Source organism: Elephas maximus, chromosome 1 (genome assembly GCF_024166365.1).
Source record: "Elephas maximus indicus isolate mEleMax1 chromosome 1, mEleMax1 primary haplotype, whole genome shotgun sequence".
NCBI classification, from domain to species: Eukaryota; Metazoa; Chordata; class Mammalia; order Proboscidea; family Elephantidae; genus Elephas; species Elephas maximus.
In genome coordinates this window covers 174,981,437-174,997,341 of record NC_064819.1, presented here as the reverse complement: position 1 = coordinate 174,997,341, position 15,905 = coordinate 174,981,437, and the positions used below count along the sequence as shown (strand labels likewise).

At 40.8% G+C, this 15,905-nt stretch overlaps 2 protein-coding genes across 8 annotated transcripts in view; one reads left to right on the top strand and one right to left on the bottom strand.

The window, feature by feature from the left end:
• CEP57L1 (centrosomal protein 57 like 1) overlaps positions 1–5,405 on the bottom strand; it is an 80,623-nt gene extending 75,218 nt beyond the window's left edge. For 6 of the 7 annotated variants that reach the window (XM_049897594.1, XM_049897294.1, XM_049896844.1 and 3 more), the window contains exon 1: positions 5,055–5,405. The gene's annotated coding sequence lies outside the window, so the exon portion shown is untranslated. Of the gene's footprint in view, positions 1–3,847 lie in introns of all 7 variants that reach the window. The other variant, XM_049896939.1, reaches the window with a different exon arrangement.
• A 295-nt stretch (positions 5,406–5,700) lies between these two features.
• Positions 5,701–15,905, top strand: part of SESN1 (sestrin 1) — a 130,531-nt gene continuing 120,326 nt past the window's right edge. Inside the window, exon 1 of the mRNA XM_049896373.1 lies at positions 5,701–6,800. Within this exon, the coding sequence (XP_049752330.1) occupies positions 6,522–6,800 (279 nt within the window). The 5' untranslated portion in view covers positions 5,701–6,521. The remainder of the gene's footprint in view (positions 6,801–15,905) is intronic.

Genomic DNA, 15,905 nt, shown 5'->3' with positions numbered 1-15,905 from the left:
ATGAAGTGTCTTGGAGACCAACCAGCTTTTTCCTTGATTACAGCACTATTCATTTAAAGCAACAGCATCCTTTTTTTTCCTTTACATATACAATGTCCTACTGACTACCTTTAAACTGAATGAGGTACACAGGAACATGGTAAAAATATTATCATATCCTATTTCAAAAGATCTCTTTAAAGTGTTAAAAAGATGTCACCTTGAAGGCTAAGGTGTGCCTGACCCAAGTCATAGTGTTTTCAATCACCTCATATGCATGCGAAAGCTGGATGATGAATAAGGAAGATTGAAGAAGAATTGATGCCTTTAAATTGTGGTGTTGGCAAAGAATACTGAATATACCATGGACTGCCAAGAGAGTGAACAAATCTGTCTTGGAAAAAGTACAACCAGAATGCTCCTCAAGAGCAAGGATGGTGAGGCTATGTCTTACATACTTTGGACATGTTGTCAGGAGGGATCAGTCCCTGGAGAAGGACATCAAGCTTGGTAAAGAAGAGGGTCAGCAAAAAAGAGGAAGACCCTCAATGAGATGGACTCACATAGCGGCTGCAACAATGGCCTCAAGCATAACAACAATTGTGAGGATGGCGCAGGGCAGGGCAGTGTTTCGTTCAGCTGTACACAGAGTTGCTAAGAGTCGGAAATGACTCAACAGCACCTAACAACAACATTTTATGAGAGCGAACACCACAATTCACCAGTAATAAAAAATTTTGCTCTCTTTCAAGACCAAATGTCTAAAATGTTTTCATTATAAAGTACCTTCTTCCATACTTGAGTTACCTTGTGTTTTTGTAATCAATAGGTAACTATGCAATACCTCTGAAAGTTCTGTGACATGCTAGGTGCCAGGCACTGGAGCCAGAGCTGGAGATACAATGACAAGCAAAAAAAAAAGCACAGGCATTACTCTAGAGTGCATAAGGTTTACTGGAGTTGAATGCATTTTAATCATATTACCACACACACCATTGTAAAACTGCATTTGTAACATACTAGCAAGTAAAGGTATACAGTACAATAAGAGTGTATTTATTATATGGACATTCTTAGGAAGACTTCTCTGATAAAGCGATTTTTGAGGTCAGATCTGTAGAAAAAGAGTTAATGAGTCAAAGAATGAGACTAGAACAGTCTGGACAAAGAAAGCAGTAACAAAGGTGCTGCATCCATACTCACTGTCTCCAGTTCTCCCATGTGCTCTTGAATAAAACACGCAGCTTTTGTATCCTTTACTTCACCAAAACTGCTCTCATCAAGGTTTCTGATGACCTCTACTTTATTAAATGCAGTGGTCAATTATCAGTGTTCATCTTACTTGGCCAAAAGCAGCATCTCACACAACTTATCAATTTTTCCTCCTTCATCACTTTCTTCACTTGGCTTTCTAGGACACCACACTCTGCAGTTCTCCCTCTTCACTAGCCACTCCTTCATATTTACTTTTGCAGATTACCCCAAATCGACCTAAATTCTATGCCTCCTTCAGTGATCTTAACTATGCTTGGTCTTTAATTACTATTGAAACACTAATGAAACCTAAAATTTTCTCTCTAGCCCAGGATCTCTCCCCTCAGCTTCAGACTCATTTATCCAACTGTCTATTCCACGCCTCTACGTGAATATCTTATAGGCTTCTCAAAAATAACATGACCAAAACTAAACTCTTGATCTCCCAATCAATCCCCCACCAGCACAAACCACACAGACACACATCTGTTTCATCTACAGACTTTCTTATGATAGTAAATGGCATTTTTTTCCTTCTAGTTGCTCAGATTAAAAACTTTGGAGTCATCTTTGACTCTTACTCTCACAAGTCACATCCAATTTGTCAGTAAAACCTGTTGGCTATATCATAAAAACATATCCAGACTCTGGTCCTCTTCTGCCTCCACTGTTAACACCCTGGTCCAACCCACCTCCCATCATTTCTCACCTAGATTTTTAGTTTAGCTTCCTAACTAGTCTCTCTGCTTGTACCCTTACTCCCCCATGGTCTATACGCAAAACAATTCAAATGAAGTAATTCTTGAAAAAAAAGTTGGATTGTGCCCTCATTTGCTTAAAACTGTCCAATGGCTTCCCATCTCAACCAAAAAGCCAATGTCCTTTCAATCACGTACATCATCTCCTACCACTACCCTCTTCTTCTGAGACCGTGTGTTGCTGCATTTCCTGTTCTCATCATGTTCCAGCCACATTTGTCTCCTTTCTCAAATGTGCATGAGGAAGGGGCATTGATGGTTCAGTGGCAGAATTCTCACCTTCCATGCAGAAGACTTGATCCTATTTCCAGCCAATGCACCTCATGCATAGCCACCATCAGTCTGTCTGTGGAGGCTTATGTGTTGCTATGATGCTGAACACGTTTCCGTGGAGCTTTCTGATTAAGATGAACTAGGAAGAATGGCCTGCCAATCTACTTCTGAAAACCAGCCAATAAAAACCCCACAGATCATGATGGTTCAATCCACAACTGATGATGGATATGATGCAGGACCGAGTGTTTTGTTCTGTCATGCATGGGGTTTCCATGAGTCTGGGCTGACTCCATGGCAGCTAACAACTCAAATGTGTAGGCATGCTCCTGCCCACAGGCCTTTGCATTGGCTGTTCTCTTCACCTGAATGTTCTTCCCCCTAGCATCTTCAGATCCCCTCAGATGCCTCCTTCTTGGTTAGGTCTTCTCTGATTACCTTATTTAAAAGTGAGCCCCACCCCCACAACCCAACACTCCCTATTCCCCTTCTCAAGTTTTTTCTTCAAAGCATTTGTCTTCTTCATTTGATTCACTATACATTCACATATTTATGTATTGTCTGTCTCTCCCTAGTAGAATGCAAGCTCTCTGGCAGAAGGCAAACACTTTCACTTGGCTTCTAGGCCACTACACTCTGCTGCTGTCAGAGCTATATTCCCTGGGTCCTGTTATATAGTAGGTATTCAACAAGTATTTGGATGGTGCTAAAGCAGATAGGGAAGGCAGTTCAAATCTGCCAGGGGTTCCTTGGAAACTCTACGGGGCAGTTCTACTCTGTCCTATAGGGTCTCTCTGAGTCAGAAATGACTCGACAGCACTGGGTTTGGTTTTTTTGAAAGCAGAGAGAAATGGGTGGATTTGAGGGATATCTGGAAGATAAGATTGACAGAACTTGCTAACAATTTCGCTATAGAGATATGAACAACAGGAAGGAATGAAGGATGATGCTTAGCTTTCAAATTTTCACAAGTGAATGGATGGTAGTGGCCTTTACTAAGATAGGGAACACTGGAAGGAAACCAGATTCACAGGGAATAACTGTGTATTTGGTTTTAAGCATGCTGAGTTTGAAGTGCTTTTAAGATACGTGAGAAAAAATATTAAGGAGATAACTGGATATACGAAAGCTGAGAGGTGAACCTGGATGGAGCTATACATTTGGAAACCAAAAACCAAAAACATTTGGACGTCATCTGCAATAAATAGGTACTGGTGAATCCATGCATATGGTTGAGATCATATTCAACTATGGAGTGAAAAGGGAAGCTAGCCTTGAGAAACCACCTTACCCTTTGTGGGCTGGGTAAAGAAGGATGAGCCCACAAAAAAAGCAATGTTTTTTTGTTTTTAAAATCACACTTAAAATAATAGCTATAACCATTTTTATTCTGATTTAAACCAGTAGCATTAGAATCCTTCCAGGCTTGCCAAATTACACCAACTCATTGGTCACTTTGAGAAACTACCTGAAAATTTTACAGTACCTGTCTTTCTGCAGCTTCAAAATATATCAATATACAAAAAGCCATCCCTCCCAAATTATGTGATTTGGCTTATTGCAGTTTCTTTAAAGTTCCATACCTCTCTCGCTTCTGGGCTTCAGCATATGCTCTTTCTTTGGCCCCCAATTCCCCTGGGAAAGAGACTCCACTGCACCTTGGTGGCGCAGTGGTTAAAGCCATCGGCTGCTAACCCAAAGGCCAGAGGTTGGAAACCACCAGCAGCAGCTTGGAAGAATGATGTGGCAGTTGGTTTCCGTAGAGATGTACAGCCTCAGAAACCCTATCCCTATGGGGTCGCTATGAGTCAGAATCGTTTCAACAGCAGTGGGTTTGGTTTGGTTTTCGACTTCCAAGACTTGGCTGGGTGGCCCTCTTTCTAGACACTCCAAAGATAACACTATTACATAGTTCTGTTTTTGTTTAGGTAGGGACTGTGTCTCTTTCACTGTTTAGACCGTGCCTACAATGTTAAATTTTTAGAACTGGATCTGTTCTGCAACGTGAAAAATTAATTCTAATCTTATCAGTTCATTGATGGGCTTTCAAACCCCGACTTTTCTCAAGTGGCATGACTTTTTAAATATGGTCTTTTTTCCCCCCATATGGTCTCGTTAAAGCCTGCAAGAATTCTTATCATCTACGAATGTTGGAGATTGTTTTTCTTTTAGTCTCATTCGAAACGGATTTCACAAGTCGCTTTCAATGCCCTACTTGGGATTCATTTGAAGACTATCTCTACACAGAGGTAAGCTTAGGCTCGAATGCACCCAAAACCAAACCCATTGCCATCGAGTCGATTCCGACCCATAGCGACCCTACAGGACAGAGTAGAACTGCCCCATAGAGTTTCCAAGGAGCGCCCGGTGGATTCGAACTGCCGACCTCTAGGACAGCAGCCGTAGCACTTAACTACTACGCCACCAGGGTTTCCGCTCAATTGCACGGGGGTGTCTGATTCATCCCGCGCATGTTCACTACAGAGGGCAAACGCAGGGACAGCTGCGCGGAGCATCCGTTTTCATTTCATCCTTTTTGCATCTTAAAGAAGGCCGCTCACTCCCAACTTCGGGATCGCGACCTCCAAATTCTCGCCTCACCACGCGCAGGAGCTTAGACACCTGGACTAGTACTTCTTACTCAGGTCACTGGAAAAAGTCCCTGGACTGTCTGAGCAGCAGCCTTGGATGGCTTCGTCTCCAAAACCCCAGAGGAAAAAGGAGGAAGAAAAAAAAAAAATCTTGTCAAAGAAAGCCAGGAAAGAAAGCAGCCAAGCCTACAGTGCTCACCAAGCCGACGATCCAGTCAATCCGCGCTGCCTAACCGTTGGCTTGTAGGCCGCCACAGGCAAAGTCGCGGTGGTCCCTGGGGGTTGTAGTTTCTGTCGCAAACAAAACACCCGCAGAATAAAAACTACGTTTCCCAGAAGTCAACGCGAGGACACCCTGCCTCCTTAAATCGGGGTTCGGGCTAATAAAGAGGCCGTTACTATTTTTAGACAAATCTTAAATTTAGCCTGTTTCTTCCAGGAGTGCTCCGTGTCGTCTTTCTTTACCCTGCTTGTCTTTGATAAAGTTTCAGCGTACTTAATTTTTTCCCCTTTCTCCACTCCAACACCAAACGTCTGACAACAGAAAACGAACCGTGAAGAAGCTAAGTGCCTTTAAGGCGCATGCACCGTCCTTGAGGTTACGCATGCGTAAGAACCGGCAGCCGTTGGCGGCCGCGCGCGGGCTTGGGGTCCGGAGGTAGCAGGGCGAAGGGCGGGGCTTTTTCCAATGGCTTTTTTTTGCCTTCGCGGGTCGCGTCTGCCTGGGCGGGGAAGAGGGCGCAGGGGCAGGGGCGGCTCCTGGTTTGTGCCGGGCGGAGAAAGGGGAGGGGCTGGGGGTGAGGACCCCATCTCCCCTCCTTGCTCCCGCCCTTTGGGCCGATCCCCACCGATGGGGCTGGACGAAGGGGCGGGTTCTGTGCCTGGGGCTCTGCCGCACCGCCAGCTCTGCGGCCCAGCCCGGTGCGGGGCAACCCTGTGCTGGTCTGGCTTGGCGGGCGGTGGGCAAGGGCGCAGGGATCGGAGAAGAAGCGGCGTCTTCCTGAGGGTCGGGAATCGGCGGGGCCGAGGGCGCTCTCCTCCAGTACTGCCTCGGAGACTGCATCTGCAGAAGACACCCGCCCCCTGGAGCGCTCAAGTCTCCGACCGCCGCGGCCCGTGGGCCAGGGCTCGGCGAGTCGTCCCCGCTGGCGGTCAGCGGGCCGCTGGGGCACAAGGAGGAGCTGCGGAGGGCGGGGACTGGTGCCGGAGAGGCGGGGTGGGAACGCTCCGGTGACCGCCGTGCCTGCACTGACAAAAACCCCCGAATGACTGGAGAGTGTTCAACTGGTACCAGCCTTTCTGGGCATAGCACGGATTTGACAGCTCCACGTCGTGAGGATATCCGCTGACCCCGCGAGACGAAGGACAGCACTTCCCCGAGAGTCCCTCTCCAGCACAGCCAGCGCCGTAAGGTTGCAACCTTCCAACTTTTTTTCCCTTCAGTCTTTGACCAGTGTAGAACCAGAGGGTGAGCTCTGTTTTGTAACTCGGTGGAAATCATCCGTATAAGAGACAACCGGTTCCAAATGTCACCCGAACGTGCGTTTTCTTGACGATTCGATTTCTCTGATTTTACTCTTACATTTCTGATTTAAAAAATAAAAACTGCTTTTGCAGACATGGTGAAAGGTAACTGAAGATTGAAAAAGAAAAGCTCCAAGTTGACATGGCTGAAGGAGAGAATGAAATGAGATGGGATGGACTGTGCAGTAGAGATTCAAGTACCAGAGAGATAGCACTGGAAAACATTAGGCAAATAATTTTGAGGAAAACCGAGTATTTTCGTTCCGTTAAAGAGACACCACATCGTCCGTCACACGAGCTTTCAAATGCTGTTTCTTCGGATGGGTTGAATAAACTTCTTGCTCATCTGCTCATGCTTTCTAAGAGGTGTCCTTTTAAAGATGTAAGAGAGAAAAGTGAGTTTATTCTGAAGAGCGTCCAGGTAAGGAAAGCTTTATAAATAATGCCGTCTATCTAGTACACCAAAATTTTACTTGCAGTTATTCACTTTGTGTTTACTTCTAATACGTCGTCATGATGTAAACTCTAATCATCTTAAAATAGAGTTTTGGGTTAAAATTGGAAAAAAATGAACTAAAGTAAAAAGCAATTTTCAAATATAAGTAAACAAAGTATTGTCTTTCTAGAGAGTTTTAGGCAGAAACTGCATTCCTCAAATATATGTGATAAAAAAAAATTTTGTGTGTGTGATAGTTACAGTTAATTGCAAGTAAAGACTTGGCTTTTCCTGATATTAACTTTTTCACGTTGTTGTGAAGCAGAGCCAGTGTACTTTTCCCATTGTTACAAACAGTGTTCTGGGTGGGAAGTGTCCCATATAAAAACCTTCAAAATGATAAGAGGATATTCAATGTTTCCTAGTCTGCTTGTTCAGGATAATTGCTGAAACAATTTTCTCTTGTTCTTAAAAACAAAACAAACAAAACACAGGGTGTGTTCTCTAAATGTAAGCTTTCCTTTTTTAAAAAGAATTATATAAAAAAAAAATTAAAGCCCATGTTATAAAGGAATTCAAAACCCAGGCAGGATATATGATGGGAACACTTTTATGGTAAATTACTCAGCCAACTTTCTCTGTATTTGCCTGCATGTTTTGTTTATTTTTCACATACATATTTATTTAAATTGTGAGTGCAGCAGATTAAAAATATTTAGTTTTCCCCATTTCGTACATTATTTATTAGAATTTTTTTTTGCAAAAGGTTGCCTTTAGATACTAAGAATGTTCGGTAATGTTGTTTATATATGTTTGTCAATCTATAAGTTACTTAATCCACAGGTGTTCTTCAAAGTCATACTATGAAAAATTTTTTAAATTTATAATTTACTTGGATATATGTAAACTAGGAAGCCCTGGTGGTGTGTGGTTAAGTGCTACGGCTGCTAACCAAAAGGTCAGCAGTTCGAATCCACCAGGCGCTCCTTGGAAACTCTATGGGGCAGCTCTACTCAGTCCTATAGGGTCGCTATGTGTCAGAATCGACTCAACAGCAGTGGGTTTGGTTTTTGGTTATATGTAAACTAAGATGAACAGTTTTCTATACTGGCTTGAATTTAGTTTAAAGCAGCAGAAAAATAATCATTTCCATAAAATTAAGACTCTATGTAGATCTTGGAATATTTCTTCCCAAGAACAATTTGGAAACAATCATTGTAATTTATTTGTCCAGAGGTACCACAGAGAAATTAATTTTCTAGATACCTAAAGTCTACCCTCTTAGGCATCAAAAGTTATTTCTCTGGCCCTAGACTGTAGTGATGAAACAACCTTTTTTTTTTTTTTGTAATGGGCTCATCATGATGCACACCAAGCACTGTTGTAAAACAGAAGGTGGGGTGTATAGGACTGTATGACCCTACACTGAGAAATGCCATCTTGATATATTTTTTGAATTTTTAAAGTTTTTCAGTGCCTTCTCTTTCTGTCTGCATACTTCACTTTGGTCTTTTCCTGAATCATTTTCCCGCATATTTATATTATTAGGCTGGGAAACCAGATAATCAGTTTTGTTAAGAGTTATTTGGAAAATAGAAATATGTAGGTTCTGAAGGGAGTACAGGGCCAAAGATCTGTGATATGTAGTGGTAAGTGAGTACCAGAGTCCCTGGGTGGTGGAAACTGTCAACAAGCTCGGCTGCTAAACGAAAGGTTGGAGGTTGGAGCCTACCCAAAGGAGCCCCTGAAGAAAGGCCTGGCAGTCTGTTTCTGAAAAATCAGCCATTGAAAACCCTATGGAGCACAGTTCTACTCTGACACACATGGGGTTGCCATTAGTGAGAAATGACTAAACAGTAATTTTTTTTTTTAATGGGTACTAGAGTCAGACATACCAAAAACCAAACCAAGCCCAGTGCCGTCGAGTCGATTCCAACTCATAGTGACCCTATAGGACAGAGCAGAACTGCCCCATAGAGTTTCCAAGGAGCGCCTGGCGGATTTGAACTGCTTACCTTTGGTTAGCAGCCGTAGCACTTAACCACTGCACCACCAGGGTTTCCAGAGTCAGACATACCTAGTCTCAAATTCTGCTACTTTCGCTGTGAGTCAGAATCAACTTGATGGCAATAGGTTTTTTTTTGTTTGTTTTTTTTATTGTACTAAGGAACCCTGGTGGCACCATGGTTAAGTACTCGGCTGCTAACTTTTCGGTTAGCAGATCGAAGCCACCAACTGCTCTGCAGGAGAAAGATGTGTCAATCTGCTTCTGTAAAGATTACAGCCCTGGAAACCGTGTGGGGCAGTTGTCTTATAGAGTCACTATGAGTTGAAATCAACTCAACGAGATACAACATTAATGTACTATGTAATCTTGAGCAAGTTACTTGACCTCCCTTAACTTGGAATTCCACATCTGTGAAACAGGAATAACAATATAGAGCAAAAAAAAAAAAATAGTGAGAATTAAATGAGATGTAAAGTGCCCCAGCATATGGTAGATGCTCCTTTCCCTTTTCTTAAGTAAAATGCATGAACTATATGATATTTATTTTAAGACTCATTAATCCTTGAAAAAGATTCAAGAGTCTCTTCTACTGTGAAGGTTTCCTATAGATTTATACTCTTTTTTTCATCTTTGTATTTATTGCACCTTATTCCTGCCACAATTATAATAGATGCTTTCGTTATTATGGGGTAATCACATGCTTATGTGTCTGTCTTTCCAGTCAGGGCTGTGAGTTCTCAAGAGTATTGGCTGAGACCTGAAAGCTACTAAATAAATATTTAGTGGATGAACAAACCTGTATTTGGCTTCTTTTTGTTTCTTATCAGTCTCAGTAGATGAAGTTAACAGATTAGTGAGTTTCTGTGCCTACATCATTCATTCAACAAATATTTATTGAATCTCTGGTAAATGTCATTCTAAGAACTGGGGACCAGTGGTGAACAATTTTGACATTCTACTCCAGAGAGACATACCGTAAAGAAGTAAACAAAAAAATTTAATTTTAGATAATGAGGAAAGAGTTTCCTGAGGAGATGACATGTAAGCAGAGACTTGATGAGGGAATAAATCTTATCCAGGCCAAAGTGAGATTTGTGAGGGGGACATTCCAGGCATAGGGAACAATATGTATGAGGCTTCATGGTAAGAGAGAACAGATGAGTTCTAGGAATTGAAAGTAATGCAATATGCTTGGAGTATACAGTTTGAGGGGACCATGAAGGCTTAGAAGCACATGCTCTAGAAATCAGACCCGGATTCAAATTTTAGCTCCAATACTTTATTAGCTCTACAACCTTAGACAAGTTATGTTATGTCTCTTTGACTCAGTTTCCCCAAAATGAAGATGACACTAATAGTTCCTGCCTCCCACTGTTGCTGTGAGAATACAATGAAATAATCCTGCAAAGTTTAGCACAGTGCCTAGCACATAAGAAATGTTCAGTAAATGTTAGGTATTCTTACTGTTATTAGGCATGTTGTAGGTCATGGTAAGAGTTTTGTACCGTATCCTAGGAATAGTGGGAAGCCACTGAAGGGTTTTGAGCAAGGTGGTGACATGATTAATGCTGTATTAGAAGGACCACTCTGGAAGCAATGTGGAGAATGAATTTCGAGGGTCAAGAGTGGTTGTGTGACATCAGTTAGAGGGTTGTTCCAGTAGTTGAGGAAAAAATGATGGTGGACTTGGATATGTGGTAGGGGAAGTGGGAAAAAGTGAAGGGTTTGGGAGATATCTAGGAGATAAAAATCACAGCATATAGTATTTAACTGGATTTAGGTGATGAGGAAAACAACAAAATGAAGGATGAGTCCTAAGTTTCTGGTTTGAGCTTCTTGGTGAATAGTGCAATTATTTCCTAAGACAGAAGAGTAGCAGGAGGTTGAAAACAATGGTGAGTTTTCTTTTAGACATGTTGAGGTTAAGGTGCCTATAACGCATCCAATTAGAAACTGCTCCTAAATGGCTTTCTGTCCTTGCTATTACTGTTCTAGTTCTGCCATTGTTGTCTCTTCTCTCCAGGCTTAGCCCACCTCCATCTTCATATCTGTCCTCCACATAGCTGCAGAGCCATTTATCCAAAATAAAAATCTGACCATGTTACCCTCTTGCTTAAAACCCTTTAGAATAGACTAGAGTCTAAACTTCTTAAGAATGTCATATAACACTTACCATCAACTGGCTTCTACTTAGCTCCCCTGTCCACCCCTTCCTGCCTCACATCTGAAACCAAATGTTAACCAAATGTTGTTGTTGTTATGCGCTGTCAACTTGGTTCCGACTCATAGCAACCCTTTAGGACAGAGTAGAACTGCCCCATCGGGTTTCCAAGGATCGGCTGGTAGATTCGAACTGCTGACCTTTTGGTTAGCATCCAAGCTCTTAACCACTGTGCCACCAGGGCTCCTAATTAAATGTAGTGCTTCATAATACTTTGTTAATTTCTTAGTAAGAAGTCATTGGTGGTTCAGTAGTAAAATTCTTGCAAGTTCTATTCCCGCTGGTGCATAGCACGCACAGCCACCGCCTGTGTGTCAGTGGAGACTTGTGTGTTGCCGTGATGCTTAACAGGTTTCAGTGGAGCTTCCAGACTAAGATGGACTGGGAAGAAAGGCCTGGCAATCTACTTCTGAATATCAGCAGATGAAAACCTTGTGGATCATAATGGTCTGATCCACAACCCATCATGGGCTTGGCACAGGACTAGGCAGAGCTTTGTTCCATTGTGCATGGGGTCGCCATGAGTCAGGGGCCCACTCTATGGCAGGTAACAACAACAACATTATTTAGTAAAGCAGAGAAGCTGAGCTGCATGTGCAATTCCTACAGCTGTTCCTGAAGGCCCTTAATTGCTATAGGTAGCTCAGAGAACGGTAGTCAGGAAAGGAGAGATGGTGAGGCAGTTGTGGTAGGATGGATTCAACTCCAAATACCTAACCCGTTGCTGTGGAGTCGATTCCTACTCATGGCGACCCTATAGGACAGAGTAGAGCTGCCCCGTAGGGTTTCCAAGGAGAAGCTGGTAGATTTGAACTGCCAGCCTTTTGGTTGGCAGCTGAGCTCTTAACCGCTGCACCACCAGTACTGCCAAATGCTTAGACCTATAAAAAATTGACACTTTAGGAAATAGCATCCTCTGTTTATGCCCCTGTTTGTAACTTATTGATATCACATCAATATCACACTTAAATTTGTTCAACACATTTTTGGGAACTTCTCTATGCTAAGGGACTGTGCTCAGGATTTGTTGCCCACTTTTGAGGAAGGTCTTTTCTTATAGGAGGCTTTATTTATTTACTTATTTATTTTTAGACTTTTTTCAAAGTCCCCATTACACTGTTTTTTGATATGCTTGATTCCCTAAACAAACAAGTATCAACACTGATACAATTTACTAATATAGTCCGCTGAGGACCTGTAGTCTTCATGTATATTTTTAAGGGGGGAAATGTGAAAAAAAATATGTATGTATATATCTTATATATACATACATATATATAACATATATGTATATATATACATATATATTTTTTATCTTATATATGTGTGAGTGTATATATATATGAGTATCGTAGTTATCTAGTGCTGCTATAGCGGAAGCGCCAAAAGTGAATGGCTTTAACAAACAGAAGTTTATTCTCTCACAGTTTAGGAGGCTAGAAGTCCAAATTCAGGGCACCAGCTCTAGGGGAAAGCTTTCTGTTGGCTCACAGTTTAGGAGGAAGGTCCTTGTCTCCTTTCAGCATCCCTGGGCCCCGTGTTCCTTAGAGATCTCCATGTGTCTTGGCATCAGTCTTCCCCTGGGCCTAATTTAGAAGGTTCTCAGCACAGAGACCCCTGGTCCAAAGGATGTACCCAGCTCTTCTTTCTTGGTGGTAGGAGATCCCTCAAAGGATTTTTAGTAGTATCCAGAGTACCCAGGACTTTTCTAAGAGTGGTGATTTTATCATTTTTATTTCTGTACTATGAAAAAAGAAAACTTAGAATTTCTTACAAGTTTGTCAGTAATTAACACTGTCTAAAAGTAATTTGGTTTAAGATGGAAAGTTTAGGCCAAGTAACGAAGATTTATCTCTGCTAGGCGGAGTGCAGGATGCTTTCGTTTAGTGAAGTAGTTGTTCTCTCCCAGGAAGAAATGAAACTAGCTGTGGGATATGGTACATGTTTACAGTTGTTAGAGTATCAAGTTGGTATCCAACTGGGTAATAAATAGTTTGTAAATTTAACAATTAGAAGTTTATTATTTCACGTGTAAACTTGGAGGTTGGGCAAGCTGAATTCTTTGACTCAACTACATCATGTCTTCACTTTCCATCATCCTTTTTTTCTGCTTTCCTCACCATAGCAAGTGATGTCTCCTCTCATGGTTGCAAGGTCAGCATAGCAGTTCCAGGTATCATGTGCAGTCATGACCATCTGTAGCTAAGAAAAGCATTTCTTCTCATGTGTTTCTGTCTATCACGGAAGAAAAGCTTTTCCCAGAAACCCTCCAGCAGGCTTCCTCTGGTTTCTGTTGACTGAGATTGGATCAAATGCCCTTTTCTAAGCCAATTGGCAAAGAAATTGAACATTTCTATTTTTGGTTTGGACTAATCAGCATTCAGCCCCTAAGGGCCAGGAGAGCCTTCATCACAATAAAGAATTTTTGTTGTCTAGGAAGAAGGGGGTGGAAGGTAGTCAGGTCTAGTCAGATGTTGCCATGACAATTACACTTATATCTAACTAGGTAATGGGATCTCTTTGGTCTAGTTATAATTTACATTCCATTAGATTAGAGGCATACTACTAAATTTAATTTATAATGGGGCTATAAAATACAACAACAGATTGGGGACATTGTAAAAGCAGGTTTGGTCTTGTTTTTAAATGATTGCTTTTCTTTCCTTTTTTACTGACATTTCTAGTCAAACCCAAAAGTTTAAGGTAGTACATCTCAAACAGTCACTACTGACTCTGACCCTTAGATATTACAGCAAATACTAGAGTCCTCTTTCAATATTTACACTAAGCTTCTCTTTTCCATATCCACTATTTTCTGGTCTCTTTTATCTTATCCATACATTGAGAATTCAGTGAGTCCCTTTCCTTCCAAAAGCCTCCTAGCTTACTTCTCTCCTCAGTGCTTATTCCCATTCCTAGGTGACTGCTTTCTTTCCTTGGTTTCAGACTCAGAGGAGACTGCTAGTTACTCTCAGGTTTTCTAGGCTTTATGGATGGAGAATGAGAAAAAATTGAAGGCAAATATTTAACTTTTTTTTTTTCTATTGCCTGAAGGCAAAGTAAAGAGCCGATATTTTTTTTCTATCCTCTGGCTGACAGGATGAATCATATCTATAGTATCTACCCTCAGTGTCCTCTTTATAATATATAAATGCATTCTGTCATCATCTTTTGTTCTGACTCTTCAGCAAGATTGAAACTAACAAGGACACTTTTTTTTTTTTTTTTAAGTTTTCAGATTCCAGATATTTAAATAGTCTAGAGTGAAAAAAACAGAATGATTAATTTTTTTAGATATTTTTTCTAATATAATTATTGTTTTGTTTATAAATGGGATATAGTATTTTGTATTTAACATTTGGCTGTTAAATTTCAATTTAAGGTCATGAGTTGTTCATGATATCATGGAGGACCCTCTCAAACAATAGTTCAGATTAATTAGAATATTATTCTCATCCCTAACATTTTATGTCCTTTTGGCACTACACAGATCATTTTGTGGAGTAAAAGAATTAGAAAATAAGTATACTGTTCTCTTTATTTTAGTTATATTTATGTTCTTTTTGGCCAATTATTAGAAATTTGCACGGTATCCTGTTACTGTTTGAACAGGTAATAAAAGAATAACTTAGTCAATTTAAGGATTTGTTGAAACTTTGACCTGACAGAAAGTAGCTGTGAGTCTTGGGTGTGCTAAAGGATTATTCCAAACTTGAAACTTTGATTAAAATGGAACACTGTTTAGTGTTATGTCTTAATCACAAAGAACTTTCATGTTTAAAAAGGTCAGTGTTTATGTGGTGGCAAATTATGATATTGTATCTTAACTCTGTGAGACATTATAGATACCCTGACAAATTAGAAATGGCAGAGCCTAGTTTTAGAAACTATAAGCATGAACTCGGAGGAACCCCAGACATAGGAAAATTTTTAGAATTTGTGCAAAGACAGGAGTCACGCTCTGGGGGAAGTGAGGCGTCAGAGACGGGGGGTAATGCCCAAAATGCACAGAGTGCTTGAAATACATCAGCACCGAGCAAGCCTTGCCACCAGTTTTAATCCTTTCTTTGTCAGAATCTCTCAAATCTATCTTTTTTTTTTTTCACACCATGGTAAAATAGCTAATTTTTTAAACAAAAGTCAATGAAAAATAGGATATACTTTGATCCAGCTTTTCTAGATAACATTTATTACATTAAGTGAGAAAGACCTTCACTGACCTTGATGGAATTATGTAGCACTGTAAGGATGCTAGTGCGGTGTATGGAGGGGCTTCAATTGAGAGGATTCTTCAGGAGATTCAGTGATGATACTGCTAGGGCCTCAGGCAGACTGGAAATTAAAGTATGAAAACCTCAAGTAGGTAATTATAATATGGGAACATTATTCCATGCTTTGCTTTTTTCTGCTGGTTACTACACCAAGTTAAACCGGTATTGATAAAGAGTATTAAACATAAAGTTAGTGTATAGAAAGAGGTTTTTTTAAAAGGTGCTTGTTCAAAAAGAAATGCTTTTTCACTGGGAACACTTTGAGAATTTTTGTAGGATAACTATTAGGTCCATTTATTGGATTTTTCCAGCTGGCACCAGCATTTTTCCAGCATTTATTGTTAAATGTTTGTGTATTACTATTAGATGGTCACCGTTTGTGGCATACTTCTTAAGTAGCTAAATTAAAAGCAAGTTTCACTTAATAAGAAAAAAAACTCATGTGAAATTTGGCAACACAATATTATGTGTCTTCTCATGCTATTGTATCTTTTATGTAACTACTTGTAGAAAAATCGATCAGATTGCAGTAAGATGTGGAATTACGTTAGGAAAATGAGATGTTTTTTATTTTATATTTTATATAAATC